This window comes from Pseudorasbora parva, chromosome 2, assembly GCF_024679245.1.
Source record: "Pseudorasbora parva isolate DD20220531a chromosome 2, ASM2467924v1, whole genome shotgun sequence".
NCBI lineage: Eukaryota > Metazoa > Chordata > Actinopteri > Cypriniformes > Gobionidae > Pseudorasbora > Pseudorasbora parva.
Window position 1 is genome coordinate 21,243,938 of NC_090173.1, and position 17,268 is coordinate 21,261,205.

Below are 17,268 nucleotides of genomic sequence, written 5' to 3' on the forward strand. Positions count from 1 at the left end.
AATTTTTTTAATCGAGTCCCGGCCCTAAAAATAATATCTTTTTATGTTAACAGAAATTATTTATTTCAAGAATCACAGTAATACAGTCTATTCATTGTTGTATTTTATTGAAAGAGAAACCAAACTGGTGTATTCATGAGATCAATATTGTGACTCTTTATGCGACATCATTTACCGCAAGTTTTTTTTTTTTTTTTTCAGGCATCTCCAAAAAACCCTCCTGAAAGGAAAATTAAACCATGTTAAAGATGCATAGATAAACGTTGTTATAAAAACTTTGTTTTTATTTAAAGACAAAACACAGTATATTGTATTGTGAGTCTAAAAAACAAGTATATTGTTTCGTATTAGGGCTAAATGTACCCTGTAAATGTAAAAAACTGATTATCAGTAAACCCATGAAAACAGAACTATTCAGGAAGAAAGTGCCTGAAACACCAGAATGGTATAAACAGGTAATGTGTCTGTTTGTCAGTTAATCATTTTTAATAGATTAATCCCAGGTTGGATAAACTTATATTATTCTCACCTTTAGAAGATCCTTGATTTTTCTGCCTTGATATAATACACTTATTTTCCAGTTCTTGCTCTTTTCTTTTCCAGCCATTTCCTCATATTGATACGGGGTGATCATTTGCTTGCGATATTTAATGCATTTGCTGTTTTCTAAGAGGAATGGACATTTTTGGTAACACTTATTATGATGGTCCACTTTAGATATTCTACTGAAGTTACATTGCAACTCCATGTCAATAGAAGTTATGAATGAGAGTATTAGTAAAATGTCTGCTTAATAATATCTGACTATAAGTAATTTTGCAAGTACATATCAACTTATTCTACTAACCCGAACCCTAAGTTCACTATTTATAATGAAGCACAATACTAATTTTCACACAATGCAGGACTTCTATAATGTACAATTATTATTATAACTACAACTCTTGATGCTGGTCATATGTGGTGAATGGTAGTTAGCATATTATCAAGTTGATTTATTTCACTAATTCCATTCAAAAAGTAAAACTTGTATATTATATGCATTCATTACACACAGACTGATATATTTCAAATGTTTATTTCTTTTAATTTTGATGATTATGTACACCATTGACACCTTGCACACGGAGGGCAAAACACAAAAGGTCATTTCAAAAGAGGCTGGCTGTTCACAGAGCTCTGTGTCCAATCACATTATTAAAGAGGCAAATGGAAGGAAAAGATGTGGTAGAAAAAAAGTGTACAAACAATAGGGATAATCGCACCTTGGAGAGGATTGTGTGAACCAAAACCCATTGTGAATCTTTGAAACAAAGATTCACAAAGAGTGAACTGCAGCTGAGTCATTGCTTCAAGAATCACTACGCACAGGCATATGCGAGACATTGGTTTCAGCTGTCATACTCCTTGTGTCAAGCCACTCTTGAACAACAGACAGCATCAGGAGCATCTCGTCTGGGCTAAAGACAAAAAGGACTGCTGAGTGGTCCAAAGGTATGTTCTCTGAGGAAAATAAATGTTGCATTTCCTTTGGAAATCAGGTTCCCAGAGTCTGGAGGAAGAGAGGAGAGGCACACAATCCACGTTGCTTGAGGTCCAGTGTAAAGTTTCTACAGTCAGTGATGGTTTGGGGTGCCATGTCATCTGCTGGTGTTGGTCCACTGTGTTTTCTGCGGTCCAAGGTCAACACAGCCGTATACCAGGAAGTTTTAGAGCACTTTAAGCTTTCTGCTGCTGACCAACTTTATGGAGATGCAGATTTAATGTAATAAAGCAACCAGTACCTAAGTACTGAGTGCTGTACATGCTCATAGTTTTCATGTTCATACTTCTCAGTTGGCCAAGATTTCTAAAAATCCTTACTTTGCATTGGTCTAAATTAATATTCTAATTTTCGGAGATACTGAATTTTCCTTAGTTGTCAGTTATAATCATCAAAACTAAAGAAATAAACATTTGAAATATATCAGTCTGTGTGTAATGAATGAATATAATATACAAGTTCACTTTTTGATTGAAATTAGTGAAATAAATACACTTTTTGATGATAATTATATGACCAGCACCTGTATAAGGTGATCCTGCATTAAGACAGAAAAAAAACATTTAAATAATAAGGGCAACTTACTTCTGCCATATGTACGAAGTGCTTCTCTGTCAAGAAGGGCTTTTTTCTCCCCACATGTGACAGGAAGCCATCTCTTTTGTGTATCCCAGAGGTCCTTTTCTTCCTCTTGGGTGAATAAGATAAAAAGGTTAAAAATGTAAATTAAATAAATGAAATAGCATTCATCAAAATAAATAGTTTCGACAACAAATCAGATGACTGACTGACTGTCATTTAGTGTAATTATTCATAAGGTACAACCCCATAGTCCACCTTACAGCAAATCACTATTGGTTTAAACATCTTTACAGGCAAAAAGGCCAACAAAACAGTCACATCAGTCATAGATCTTAAGAGGAGAGACGTCTGTAAATGGGAAATGCAAGTCAGTGCATGAAAGTAAAGAAGAGGAATTAATTTACTTAAAAGATTCGTTCAAAAATACCAATTTGTTCATAAATTTAATAAATAAACATCACTAATTTAGAGCCCGAGTTAGGCTTCAGCAAAAGTGTGGGTTGGGACATGTTTGTACTTAACATTCATTTTGTTCTGTTTACTGTGTTATATATGGCATTTCTTCAGTTTGATGTATAGGCAAAATTTCACTTTTGTGCTTGGGGGGACATTTTGGGATATAATTTGTATTATTATAAATAATAATAACAATAATAAAGGAAATTAATAATTATAGGATTAAAAGGGATTTAAGGGAATAAATAAATAAGAATGATAAAATAAGTTCTAGGTCTAATTGTAATAGGCTGATAAAGTAATCAATTTAAACTCTTTGCAAATAATATTCTATTTTAAAATGTTACATTAATTTATGAATTATATGAATCACATGATTGCATTTTTTCAATTAAAAAAAGCAAAATTTCATAAACAGTTGAGTAGTTTGCATCATTAGATTATTACTGTCAGTGGCTAAACATTTCTGTCATAATACAATCTAAGACTTGAATCTACTTACACACACACACACACACACACACACACACACACACACACACACAGACACACACACACATTATATATGTATATATATATAAGGTGTTTTTTTTTTTCATAGCTCAGAAAAAAAAATCATTCTCTGCATTTCAATATTGTTCATGCATAGAGTTGAACAAAAAGCCAAGGGAAATTGGAAAATTAGTCCCTGACAACATAAAATCTTAGAAAAGTTTATTTAATATGTTAACAACATTTTTCAAGGAACTCACCTCTATACACATGTTCAGATTTCTCCCTCTGGCTGTTAGAGCTTTGTGATGATGGTGGGCCAGCTTGGTTACTCACAGAGTAACTCACAGGTTCTGTCCTTCTCTTTTTAACCTCCTTTCCCTTTCCTGTGCCTCCATCATCAAAACTCTCTCGTGTTTTTTTGCTTAGCCCATTCTTAAAAGCTGAGGAATTAAAACCAAGAATTGGTAAATAAATCAGCAATGCTGTAGATACACATATGATGCAGTATTACAATAAACCAACTGTCAGTCACAGACAGAGACTGGATTTCAGGGAACATTTAGGCCTACGCTCCTATGTGGAGGCTGTTCTAAAAGAGTTTGATGCCACATGCAGTCACAAAATATGTCCACTGGTGTGAAATGAGTGTTTCAGATATATTCCCGATATAGACCTGACAGGGATGAAAATGAGGCTGTGAGGGATAGACTGTGATGTACTCGGAAATACAAGCATGCAAAAACATCATAGGCCTACTTCAGTTCTCAAAAATATAAATATATAACTTATATTTTTACAAAATGAATAGCCTTGTCAAATGACTGTCGTTTTAACTTATATGGTGGAAAAGGTGAAATTTGCTAGAATCTGTAAGCAAAGAATCTAGGGTTGTATTTTGTAATACAAAATAATATTAACCTGTCATTAGACACACTATTTAGTTTTGTATGGTACTAGGTGTTTCCTATTGTTACTGTAAGCATCTTGCGTTATCTAGACAATGCGGTCACCCTAAAAAAACTTTCAATTTAATCAGAAATTGTTTAAACAGTCAATAAGTGGATACATCGCTACTTACTGCTTGCAGGAATATAGTTGCCACCTTCTTCAGTTTAAGACGCTGAGCAAAGCTTGCTTGAAATGGGGCGAACGAACGAACAATCTTGAATTAAATTGTTGTGGTATCCAATTATAAACATCAACCTTGACATATGAAAAGTCCTCACATCCCCTGCACAGCCTGAATATGTGTCAGGAAAGCCGTTTTTGCTATCCTCAAGTGTCTTGTTTATCTGCAGTCCTGATGATTCAGCTCCGTCATGTTTGGACAGATGCAAATGTTGGGGCGTGCATATAAATGATCCCCAATGCTTGCGTCATGGTTGGGTTTATGTTAAGAAGCACTTATTTTTCCCCAGTGTTTTTCATTCAGGAGATTTAAATAAGAAGGAGGAGGCAATGGTATTTGAGACTCACAGTATGTGATGCCCATGTACTGAACTCTTATTATTTCACAATGGCAAGGTTGGTTAATTACATTTTTCATTCTAGAGCACCTTTAAATACTCCAAGTCTATCCCTCACTGCCTTGTTTTCATCCACTTAAAACTGAATATGCAGTCTAACCTGACTAAGGTCTATATGGAAGACGGGCTACACGCTTACATGTGGGAATGACAGCAGAGAAAGCATTGAGAGCATTCAACAAAGTTAGGACATTTTTGCTAACAAATATATGCAAATGAGGAGTGAAAAACGAAAGGTCATGTCATGAACGTTTTAAAATCTGCCTATTGTGCAAAAGTTTCTGCTTTAGTTAGTACATAAATCCTATTGATTACAATTATTTGAAAGGAACTGTATGTAAGAAATGTATTTCAATTAATCATAAAATGGCCCTGATATGTCACAAGACTTTAAAGCTACACTGTGTAACGTTTTTAGTTTATTCTTAGCTAAAAACAATTAGTTCTTTCAAAAATATATATGCTCATTAATGTATATTTACTTCTTCCACGTAATAAAGTATTCTCGTAAGTTTATAATATGCCGTTGAAAATACATACGGGTGAGGGGTTCGAATGCCGGTCGCCATGTTGCCCCTCCATCTTGAAAGTACAGTAACCAAAGAGGGACATACCCGTGAATTCAAGCTTCGCCTTTCGCGTTTTAACACTGGATGGCGTCATGTTTAATGTGAAGAGGGGGATTGCCATGTTAATCTTGGACTAAATCGGCCACCGTAGGAGTTAAAACGAAATCGGAATTGAGAGGAACAGAAACTATTATTCACTTGATGGTCATATACCTTTTCACCGCTAGATGGGGGAAAATATCACACAGTGTAGCTTTAAGAAATCGTGTTAAATTCAAATACTTATATCACTGACAACAGTAGTCCGGCCAGGATATTGTCATTTAAAAGTTATTGTTGCAGCCCTCAACTGATGTTGATGTTGGCATATTGTGTTTTGGCCTGAAGCTCCGCCCCCCACCTATCTACCAATCACAAAGTCAGTAGTGTTTGGGCAACCGTGTTGCCAGCTCTGCTCTAGTTACCACAGCTACAGATCTACAAACGTTACTGCTGATCCTGCAGACTATCTGGCAACCTCGAGTCAGGGGGGAGGAGGAGAGGGAATACACCTGGAGTACCAGTTTTGGCCACAGTCTTACACACACTTCCTTTAATGCAAATGCCGTATGAATTACTACAATGAGACAGATAGACTGACTGACAGGCAACTGGTCAATCAAAAAATGTATGGATTCGTTGGTCTGTGTAACCAATAGATTTCTCACCCTTTTTCAGAGAACCTTTCTCCACATGTTTAAATTTCTCCCTCTGGCTGTTAGTGCTTTGTGATGATGGCGGGCCAGCTTGGTTACTCACAGAGTGGTCTTCTGTCCTTCTCTTTTTAACCTCCTTTCCCTTTCCTGTGCCTCCATCCTCAGATCTCTCTCGTGCTTTTTTGCTTGGCTCATTCTTAAGAGCTGAGGAATTAAAACCAAGAATTTGTAAATAAATCAGCAATGCTGTAGATACAAATGTGATGCAGTATTACAATAAACCAACTGTCAGTCACAGACAGAGAAAGAGAGAGACTGGATTTCAGGGAACATTTAGGCCTACACTCCCAATGTGGAGGCTGTTCTAAAAGAGTTTGATGCCACAGGCAGTCACAAAATATGTCCACTGGTGTGAAATGAGTGTTCCAGATATATTCCCTATAGACCTTAGTCTGGGTAGTGCCATGTTTAATTTTTGACAGGAATGAATATGAGGCTGTGAGGGATAGAAATACAGTGCATTCAATGGATTGTTTAACAACATATTGATTGTTCAGCTGACAAAACATCTATCTGAGAAAAGAAAAAAAACTTTCAGTAGCTAAAAATTGTGTCAAACATTTTTGTAAAAAACTGTGATTTAGGACCATTCATACAGTGCATGCCATTGTAAAGACTCCAAGTCTATCCCTCACTGCCTTGTTTTCATCCACTTAAAACTGAATATGCAGTCTAACCTGACTAAGGTCTATATGGAAGACGGGGTACACGCTTGCATGTGGGAATGACAGCAGAGAAAGCATTGAGAGCATTCAACAAAGTTAGGACATTTTTGCTAACAAATATATGCAAATGAGGAGTGAAAAACGAAAGGTCATGTCATGAACGTTTTAAAATCTGCCTATTGTGCAAAAGTTTCTGCTTTAGTTAGTTTTAAAGAGATAGACTGACTGACAGGCAACTGGTCAATCAAAAAAAATTGATGGACTGGTTGGTCTGTCAAACCAATAGATTTTATTTCCTCACCCTTTTTCAGAGAACCTTTCTCCACATGTTCAAATTTCTTCCTCTGGCTGTTAGTGCTTAGTGATGATGGGCCAGCTTGGTTACTCACAGAGTGGTCTTCTGTCCTTCTCTTTTTAACCTCCTTTCCCTTTCCTGTGCCTCCATCATCAGATCTCTCTCGTGCTTTTTTGCTTGACCCATTCTCAAGAGCTTAGGAATTAAAAAACAGAATTAGGAAATAAATCAGCAATGCTGCAGATCTCAGTGCAATATTACAATAAACCCACTGTCAGACAGAGAGATGAATAGACAGACAGATAGCTGAACAGATTCTCACAGTTCTTCAGAGTTGCAGCGATTTCAGAGAGCTGGGAGTAATGCTGTAAAATGTGCTCCTGCTGCACACATTTCCAGAACTTTCTAATCTTCTTTGCTCCACGTTTTTCAATACTCTCCAATGCATCATAAACAGCATCATCACAGTTCACAAGCTTTTTCTTCAAAAGTAAAAGTTTTGTTCAAATAAAATGTTAGATTATTGGTATTTTTCATATTGATATATTATGTTCTGAAATGCAGGCTTACATAAAGCTCATCTGTAATGAGTCTATAGTCCTTGAGATGGCGCAGAAACATAACCGGCCCTTTTATTGTAGATATCTTTGTTTTGTTTTCACAGAACAGCTTATACAACTCTTCATCTTCGAAAAACCCAAGGTCCACAGTGTTGTAGTTTTTAATGTCATTGTTTCTGTTAAAGAAAACAGATTGTGTATCATTGATTCTGGTAAGGACTGTTCCAATAACTATCTTGCAGGGGCGTACTTAAGGGGGGAAAAGTTAGGACGATTCTAAGGGCCCATGAACTTTTGGGGCCCCCAGAGATTGGTTTTAGCCTATTAGTAGTAACAGTAATAGTAGTAATGATATATAAATTGTAAATGTATAATCTACCAGAGTAATAAATAAAACAAAATTATGTCTTATTTCTGCATTTCTGGCACAAAAAAAATGCGACTCTTGAGACTGGAAGAACAATGCGACTCTTGAGACCGTCCCCGAGTCTGGATTTGAATGTGGCTACTGTTGGAGCACATCTGATCTGTTCAGGAAGCTGGTTCCAACTACGGTTTGCATAATAGCTAAAGGCAGACTCTCCTTGCTTTGAGTGAACTCTTGGTATTTCTAACTGATTTGATCCTGCTGATCTGAATGATCTGTTGGGTTTGTATTTAATCAGCATATCTGCAATTTATTGAGGTCCTAGGTCATTGAGTTATTTATAAACAAGTAATAGTACTTTAAAATCAGTCCTTGTAAAATGTTTTGTAAGAAGTATCTTCTGCTCACCAAGGCTGCATTTATTTGATCCAAAATACAGCAAAAACAGAATTATTGAGTAATATTTTTACAATGTATTTTTTTTTCCTATTTGAAATATTTTATTCCTGTGATCAAAGCGTAATTTATCTAGCCTAGAACCCTAGCGGCAGCAAATTTAATCTGCCCGCAAGTGTCGTCTACGAACTCTCAATACCCTTCTGAGCTGTATTCCCCTCACTCTGGACGGGCCAATCACGTCGTGTATAGAGTCGGCGGGCGGGGCCATAATGACGACAGCCGAGTTGCGCTTGCGTGCTTCTAGTAAACACAGAAACTGGCGAACGGCGGCAGTCTCAGCTTTCACTGCGATTCTGGAAGACTTGGAGTTAAGCTTTTCTCTGAGAAAACCAGAAGTAGTATTTTTGACAAAGAAATACTCCCATCAAACGTCCACCTTAACTTTTGAAACTTTGTCCATGTTTAGTATGGGATTCCATGTCTTTAACCCTTTAAAACCGAACGTGTCGTCGACGACACAGCCAACCAAGCTGTATTTAAGTTACCGTAACTCTTCAACCCTTTGCACTATCATAATAATTTAAATTGCTCCTGAAAGTAGACAGCCTGCGCTTTCCGCCTATATACGGCTTATTACGGTAATGTCATGTTTTCCATCGGCAAATCACCGCGGCTTTCGGGGGGGAGCGGGAAGGCGCGAATAGAACGGAGATACGGAGCGCGGCAGAGTTTTATAGGATTTTTAGATTCCAAAACACAATTAAAAAAGGACAAAAGCATGGTGAAGACAGTGTATACAAGATAGGAGGCTATTGAGTTTATCTTTGACACTTGGAAAGCGGCTGAGAGGGACTCTTCAGACCCAGAGACTGCATATTCAGATGTTGAGGAGGCATTTGTTGCTACCCTTGATCTAGACATGGATTGGTAAGTGAAGCTTGTCTTTTCTATGCTGAAACTGTGAGAAATGTCGGTGAAATAGGCATAGATTCAATGTTTTAGTTCAAAATATCCCTGTTTCATGCATCATAGTGTGTGTGTATGTACACGCGCGTATGCGTTGCATGTGTCGTTCATGTGTTTACATCCACTAACGTTACATTCATGTGTTTGCGTGTGTTCAAATGTGTTTGCATGCATGTCGTTCATGTGTTCATGTGTTTGCATGCATGGCATTCATGTGTTTGTCTGTGTTCATGTGTTTACATGCATGTGTATGTGTTTACATGTGTGTGATGTATACATGTGTGTGTTGGCATGTGTGTAAGTAATTATTTTGTATTATTACGTCATTGTTATTTGGTTGCAAGTGTTTATTTTGTTTTTTTTACAATTTTGCTTTAATGTATTATTTTATAATGGAAAATACATTTATACATATATTGTGAGTTTGTAATACAAGCTTGTTTTGTTTTTTTCCCCAGTGTGGCTTGTACAAAAGCAAACGGGCCCTCCATAACACCACCTCAGAGGGGCCGTGGGGTAAAGAAAAAGGCTCCTGAGTGAAAACTCTGCAACCCAGTGTCACAAAAAGACTTGTATATATGTATTATAGTTTATTCTTCAAGTTTAAAGTGTTAGATTCTTTCGTTCAGTGGGTTTCTGATTTTTTCTCAATAAAAAGCAGTAAAATGTATTCCCGTTTTTGCAGTTTTTGCCTATTTAAATTCTATTTTCAAACTTACCATATACAGTGAGGGTCAATAACTGTAATTTATTGAAAGCCAGTTGTCTTCTGAAAAAAATAACACCTTGCACTTGAGGATAGCACATTCTGTTATAATTCTACAGTCAAAAAAACTAAATATGTGAAAATGCCCCTTTTTAGCTTTAGGTTCTAAAGGGTTAACAGTGTAAAAAGATCAGTATGCATGAAACAGCATTCCCCCCCCCCCCCCCCCCCCCCCCCCCTTAATCTATCAACAAGCTCTGTTTCACCTTCGTTGCTCTGGCTGGTTGTAGCGCTATCCTATCACGTGCAGAGGGAGTTTGAAAGACAACCGTTTATCCCGCCCCTCGGATTGAGCCCTGTCTATGGTGAGTTTCCAGACCAAACATCTTGATGTGGGTCTGGCTTGTCAGGCTAGAATTTATCCTCATTACTCCAGTCTCAAGAGTCACATAATCCTTCAGAAATCCTTCTTATATAAGGGTTTGATGATCAACAAACATTTATGATTATTTAATGAATAGAAAGTACAAAATAACTGAAATATAAAGCTTTTGCAGCATTATAAATGCCTATACTGTCACTTGAACAATTGAATGCATCCTTGCTGAATAAATTATATTCATCAAACAATCCTAAAAAATGTTTTACACAACTGCTTTCAACATTAATAATAATCATTAATGCTTCTTAAGCAGTGAATCCGCATATGAGAATGATTAGTGAAGGATCATGTGACACTGAAGACTGAAGGAAATGATGATAAATTCAGCATTGATCACAGGAATAAATTACACTTTACTATATATTTAAATAGAGAAGTTATTTTACATTTGAATAATATTGCACAATATTACAACTTTTTTGTATTTTAATAACATAAATGCAGCATTGGTTAGCAGAAGAGACTTCTTTAAAAACATTTTTTTTAAATCATACTGTTCTCAAACTTTAGTTTGAGTAGTGTATATATAATTAAATGGCTGACAACGATTTTGGATCACTATAGGTTGACCTGTATGTTTGGGTACGATTAGGGGCCCAAGCTCATATTCTTTCATAGGGCCCAAAATTGCTTTAATATACCTTTAATATATATAGACTAATACAAGCCTGGGTACAGAAATCCATCCATGTACAGGGCATTATATCTTATTTATACATTTTTGTATGATCCAAATGACTAGAATTATCATATTAAATTACTGTCTTGTCTTAGCATCTAACTTGTCTAGTTCTCTCTCTCTCTCTCTCTCTCTCTCTCTCTCTCTCTCTCTCTCTCTCTCTCTCTCTATAGATAATGGTATAATGATAAGATAATGACACTCTGTCAAATCTCTTTTCCTTTTCCATACTCCAACTAACCACACCTTTCTGTAGGTCTGCCTTCCTAATGCGTCACTGAAAAACTATCCCACTTCATATTACAAAGTACCTTCATATAAAAATAAATAAAAAATAAAAAATGAACACTTCTTTTTAACAAAATGTTAATCAAATATGCTTGCTAGAAGATGTAATTGCAAGACAGTACTTGCCTTTTTGGATTGGATACTTGGTTGGGAAAAGACCATGTATCGTTACCCCACCTGCATGGGTACATTTGTTTTCCCTTTATTTTCCTCCTTTCATCTTCATAAGAATCAGTTGCTGAGCTACTTTCCTCCACTTCTGCACTAGCATTCATCTTCTTTAGGTCTATGAGAGGCAGATGTTGTTACATTCATTAATTTGCTTGTATGGATCTCCAAATGAAAATGCGGTTGCACTTTATTTTGATGGTCCACTTTAGACATTCTTCTAACTATAACTATAAGTAACTTTGTAAAGTTACATGTCAGATAACTCTCCTTAGAATATTAATAGACTATTAGGTAGGGTGTAAGGTTTTTGGTGTGAAAAATAAGTTGACATGTAGTCGCAAAATTTCTTAGTTACCTCCCCACACTCATTACACAGAAACAAAACTGAAACCGTTGGAAAATTTGTTTGTTAAAAAAGGAACATGAAATATTCACTAAAGGATGATATGTGCTCTCTAAGACGTGATACAAACATTTGTTTTCTTATCTTAAACTAAACTTTCTGGACAGTATTTGTTGACTTTGACAAGATTTTATGTGACATACAACTAATTCGTGTTTCACCTAACCACACCTTTATAGCTGCACTTGTCTGACTACATGATGGCCACGGTTCGTAAGGATGTCTTTTGCTGTTTATTTTTGTCTCTACATCTTCACCAGACACCGTAAAAATATATAATAAATAAAAGCATACAATTTTCAAAATAAGCATTTTTCAGTGCTTGCCGATTTGCCTTAACATCTTCTTAACATCCGCGCAAATAAGATAGCCTACATCCAATTACATAATTAATAATAACACATCACATTTGTCTTGTAAAGTGATATAAAACAACTTTATACACAATATGCAACAACTATTAACAAATGGCAAATTACCTTGTGCGCTATGAGACCGAGGCTTCGAAGCTTGTGTCGACTCGTGACCGTCAGGTATAGGCTACTTCCCGCGGGGGCTCTGTGTCGAGGCTAGTTAGTGTTTTAATGAAACGACGTCACAATTAGCCTACAAAAGCATTCACAGTTACAAAATTATGAAACATTATGAAACAACACTGAGCCCAACTACTTCACAGAACTATTTATTTATGTATTCATTGTGTTTATGTGTGAAGTATATATGTTCATGTATCATGAACAATGAAACCCATATTGCCGCTGTCACACTCCTGATACATTTTCTGGTAACATTTTAGAATATAACAGTCTGTCACGTATTATATCCCTTTGCAGGAAGTAATGCAGGACAAATGAGTAGTACTACAGGTGCTGGTCATATAATTAGAATTTCATCAAAAAGTTGATTTATTTAACTAATAAATCAGAAAATTAGAATATTACTTTAGACCAATACAAAGAAAGGATTTTTAGAAATATTGGCCACCTAAAAAGTATGAACATGAAAAGTATGAGCATGTAGAGCACTCGATACTTAGTTGGGGCTCCTTTTGCCTGAATTAATGCAGCAATGCGGTGTGGTAGAGTCCGATCAGTGACACTGCTCAGGTGTTATGAGAGCCCAGGTTGCTCTGATAGTGGCCTTCAGCTCTTCTGCATTGTTGGGTCTGGTATTGCATCTTTCTCTTCATAATATACCATAGATTTTCTATGGGGCAAAGGTCAGGCGAGTTTGCTGGCCAATTAAGAACAGGGATACCATGGTCCTTAAACCAGGTATTGGTTGCTTTGGCACTGTGTCCAGACAAGATGTTTCTGATGCTGTCTGTTATTCAAGAGTAGCTCGACACGAGTGCGACAGCTGAAACCAATGTCTCACATACGTCTGTGCGTAGTGGTTCTTGAAGCAATGACTCCAGCTGTAGTTCCACTCTTTGTGAATCTCCCCCACATTTGATTTTGTTTCACAATCCACTCCAGGGTGTGGTTATCCCTTGCTTGGGCACTTTTTTCTACCACATATTTTCTTTCCATTCTCCTCTCTATTAATGTGCTTGGACACAGAGCTCTGTGAACAGCCAGCCGGTGTAATGAATGTGTACAGTCTGTGTAATGAATGAATACAATATACAAGTTTTACTTTTTGAATGGAAATTGTGAAATAATGATTTTATGATATTGTAATTATATGACCAGCACCTGTGCATTAACACTTCATCTACTACTATTACAGTTTTTCTCAATTGCAAAAACACAATTTCTGAAACCTTGCTTCATTTTTTGAAAACATTAAACACAAAACCTCATCTTCAAGCACTATTTACAAAACCTCTGACTCCTTTGACAAAATTAAACTTTCGCCTCAAAACAGTTTTACCTGTGTTCAAAATCAAAAATCATAATCATAAACAAAGGGATCAAAATGATAGACACTATTTGGCAGTAAGTAAAGAATACACTAAAACTATAGAAAACACATTGTTTAAAACAGTTTTCAGGGAGAAGTACATTTTTAAATCAGAATTTTAAAAGGATAGGTCACCCAAAAATGAAAATTTGATGTTTATCTGCTTACCCCCAGGCCATCCAATATGGTGTGTTTGTTTCTTCAGTAAAACACAAATTAAGATTTTTAACTCCAACCGTTGCTCGTATAATGTGTGTCAATGGGTTCTAATTAGAATTAAGCAGATAAAGAATCAAATTTTCATTTGTTGGTGAACTATCCCTTTAATGAGAGACAGATTTCATATTTTTCCGTCATTGTCTTTTGATGAATGAAAACATGTTCTGTCATAGAAGCTCAAAATTGATCAGAAATTACTACTCTGCTTTGCAATTTTTTCGTCCTCTTCGACCCCAGTTTGTTTGTTTTGTTTTTAGTTTTTCTCGATTGCTTAAACACTATAACCAGGCTTTTAAACTAAAATTTTAAAACCAAAACACCCATTTCCCTAAACTATATTCCCATTTTAACACATGAATCAGATTTATTGAACTGTCACTGCAAAACTCTACACACAAATCCCTTAATTTCTCATCGTCTACACCATGTTGTCATTCAGAAAGCACTCGTATTGAGTATTGTTCACTCAAGTTGGCAGCTTCAGCTCAGTTAGCACACAGTTACCCCGGTGAAAATACTTTTCAATCTACCCTGCAATAGATAGATAAAAGGGCCTTAATCAGTTCATTGAGTTTTACATTTACATTTATGCATTTAGCAGACGCTTTTATCCAAAGCGACTTACAACTCAGGAGAACAGGAAGCGATCCGTCAAGAAGAGGCAACGAAACACAAAAAGTGCCCTAAATACTAAGATTTGTACACTGCTCAGAGTAGCAAAGACCAGAAAAGGAAAGAAGAAAGGAGAATTAGAGGGGGAAATTTTTTTTTTTTTTTTTTTTTTTTTTTAATGTAAGATTAAGTGCTCATGGAAGAGATGAGTTTTTACCTGTCTTTTGAACGAAGTGAGTGATTCTGTTGTGCGTATGGAGGACGGAAGATCGTTCCACCAACCCGGAACAATGAAAGAAAAAGTTCGAGAGAGGGATCTCATGCCTCTCTGTGATGGTACCACAAGCCTTCGCTCATTAGCTGAGCGAAGGCTTCTGGTGGGTGTGTAGACGCGAAGGAGTGAGTCGAAGTATGCGGGTGCTGCGCTTGTGGAAGATCCATAAGCAAGAGTCAGGGCTTTGAATTTGATCCGGGCAGCGAGTGGTAGCCAATGCAGAGAGATGAATAGAGGTGTGACATGAGCCCTTTTGGGCTCATTGAATACAAGACGTGCTGCAGCGTTCTGGATCATTTGCAACGGTTTGATTGCACAAGATGGAAGTCCAGCCAGAAGCGCGTTGCAATAGTCAAGTCTAGAAATGACCAGGGCTTGGACAAGAAGCTGTGTTGCATGCTCCGTAAGGAACGGTCTGATTTTCCTGATGTTGTGCAATGCAAACCTGCATGACCGAGCCGTCTTCGAGATGTGGTCTTTGAAGGACAGCTGGTCATCCAAGATTACTCCAAGATTTCTGACCGACCCCGAAGGAGTAATCAGAGATGAACCTAGCTGGATGGTAAAATCGTGTTGTATGGTGGGGTTAGCAGGGAAAACAAGCAGCTCAGTCTTTGCTAGATTGAGCTGCAGGTGATGTTTTTTCATCCATGCCGAGATGTCCGCCAGAGAGCTTGAGATTCGTGCAGCTTCTGTGGGATCATCTGGTTGAAATGAGAGGTAGAGCTGTGTGTCATCAGCATAGCAATGATAAGAGAGACCATGTGCCTGAATGATGGGTCCCAGTGATGTAGTGTAAATGGAGAAGAGGAGAGGTCCAAGCACTGAGCCCTGAGGAACCCCCGTGGTCAGTTGATGTGTTTTGGATACCTCTCCTCTCCAGGCAACCTTAAAAGACCTACCTGTGAGATAGGACTCAAACCAGTGGAGTGGAGTCCCTGTGATGCCCAGTGATGAGAGGGTGGACAGAAGAATCTGATGATTCACAGTGTCAAAGGCAGCAGACAGATCAAGGAGGATGAGGACTGATGATTTGGATGCAGCTTTAGCCAGCCGCAGGGCTTCAGTAACTGACAGTAATGCCGTCTCAGTTGAGTGGCCCTTTTTGAAGCCTGACTGGTTTACGTCCAGTTGATTAGTCTGTGAGAGGAAAGATGAGACCTGGTTGAAAACAACTCTTTCAAGTGTTTTCGCAATGAATGGTAGGAGAGAAACAGGTCTGTAGTTCTCTACAAGCGATGTGTCTAATGTGGGTTTTTTAAGCAGTGGGGTTACTCGAGCCTGCTTGAATGTGGTAGGGAAGATGCCGGTGGAAAGAGATGTGTTGATGATGTGTGTGAGTGCTGGTAAGAGTGTAGGGGAGATGGCTTGTAGGAGATGTGAGGGGATGGGATCTAGAGGGCAGGTAGTGGGATGGCTGGAGAGGAGAAGCTTAGATACTTCGTCCTCAGTGAGTGTAGAGAAGGAGGAGAGAAGATGTTTGGCTGTGGATGTGGCTGATTCAAAAGTGTGTGTGTTTGGAGGTGTGAACTGACTGCTGATGAGTGTGGTTTTGTTTGTGAAAAAATTGGCAAGATCGTCTGCAGAAAGAGAGGTGGTGGGAGGTGGTGGAGGGGGACAGAGGAGAGAGGTGAAAGTTCTGAAAAGTGTGCGTGAGTCTGAGGTGCTGTTGATTTTGTTGTGGAAATATGCGGATTTAGCTGTATGGACGTCCTGTGAGAAGGAAATGAGCAGAGATTGGTACTTACTCAGGTCAGATGGGTCGTTTGATTTGCGCCATTTTCTCTCTGCTGCCCTAAGTTTGGTCCGGTGTTCACGAAGAACATCAGATAACCAAGGGTTAGAGGGAGTAGCGCGAGCTGGCCTAGAAGACAGAGGGCAGATAGTATCTAGACAAGTGGTTAAAGTGGAACATAAAGTGTCTGTTGCAGTGTTGACATCCATAGAGGAGAATTGTGTGGGTGATGGAAGAGAGGATGATACAACGGAGGAGAGGTGTGAGGGAGAAAGAGAACGCAGGTTTCGTCTGAAACTAACTGGTAGAGGAGGTGGAAGCATAAGAGTAGTGAGATGTATATTAAATGTGATGAAGTAGTGATCCGAGAAGTGTAAGGGTTTGACCAAAGTGTTTTCTGTAGTGCAGTTGCGTATGTAGATGAGGTCAAGTTGGTTGCCAGATTTGTGTGTGTGTGAGGTAGTAAGAAGTTTGAGATCGAATGAGGATAGAAGGGAGTGAAAATCTGTAGCATACGGTTTGTCCAGATGGATGTTGAAATCACCAAGGATTACAAGTGGGCTGCCATCCTCAGGGAATGAGGACAGCAGCACATCTAGTTCCTCAACAAAGGTGCCCAATTGACCTGGAGGGCGGTAAATGACTACAAGATGGAT

The 17,268-nt window shown here is 37.8% G+C and overlaps 1 protein-coding gene across 2 annotated transcripts; it reads right to left on the minus strand.

Moving 5' to 3' along the window:
• Nucleotides 1-126: 126 nt before the first annotated feature.
• On the minus strand, nucleotides 127-7,564 carry si:dkey-68o6.8 (nuclear body protein SP140-like protein). Of its 2 annotated transcripts, none has more exons than XM_067460052.1 (8): nucleotides 7,457-7,564; nucleotides 7,209-7,368; nucleotides 7,011-7,081; nucleotides 5,879-5,999; nucleotides 3,334-3,516; nucleotides 2,129-2,233; nucleotides 530-666; nucleotides 127-220 (listed from the first exon to the last, which is right to left on the minus strand). In XM_067460052.1, exons 1-8 carry the CDS (start codon nucleotides 7,505-7,507, stop codon nucleotides 158-160), a joined length of 891 nt encoding a protein of 296 aa, XP_067316153.1. In that variant the 5' UTR covers nucleotides 7,508-7,564; the 3' UTR covers nucleotides 127-157. The 2 variants fall into 2 exon arrangements, with proteins under 2 accessions (XP_067316153.1, XP_067316144.1); XM_067460043.1 differs by having other exon boundaries at nucleotides 5,879-6,070; nucleotides 6,893-7,081.
• Nucleotides 7,565-17,268: the final 9,704 nt, after the last annotated feature.

Bases quoted from the DNA above. Each gene is read 5' to 3' on its own strand.
- si:dkey-68o6.8 (XM_067460043.1), bottom strand. From the start codon at position 7,507: ATGTTTCTGCGCCATCTCAAGGACTATAGACTCATTACAGATGAGCTT. The intron at 6,071-6,892 runs GTGAGGAAATAA...TTAATTCCTCAG, and splicing joins GAAAGGTTCTCTGAAAAAGG to CTCTTAAGAATGAGCCAAGC. The intron at 667-2,128 runs GTAAGTTGCCCT...CATTCCTCTTAG, and splicing joins ACTTCGTACATATGGCAGAA to AAAACAGCAAATGCATTAAA.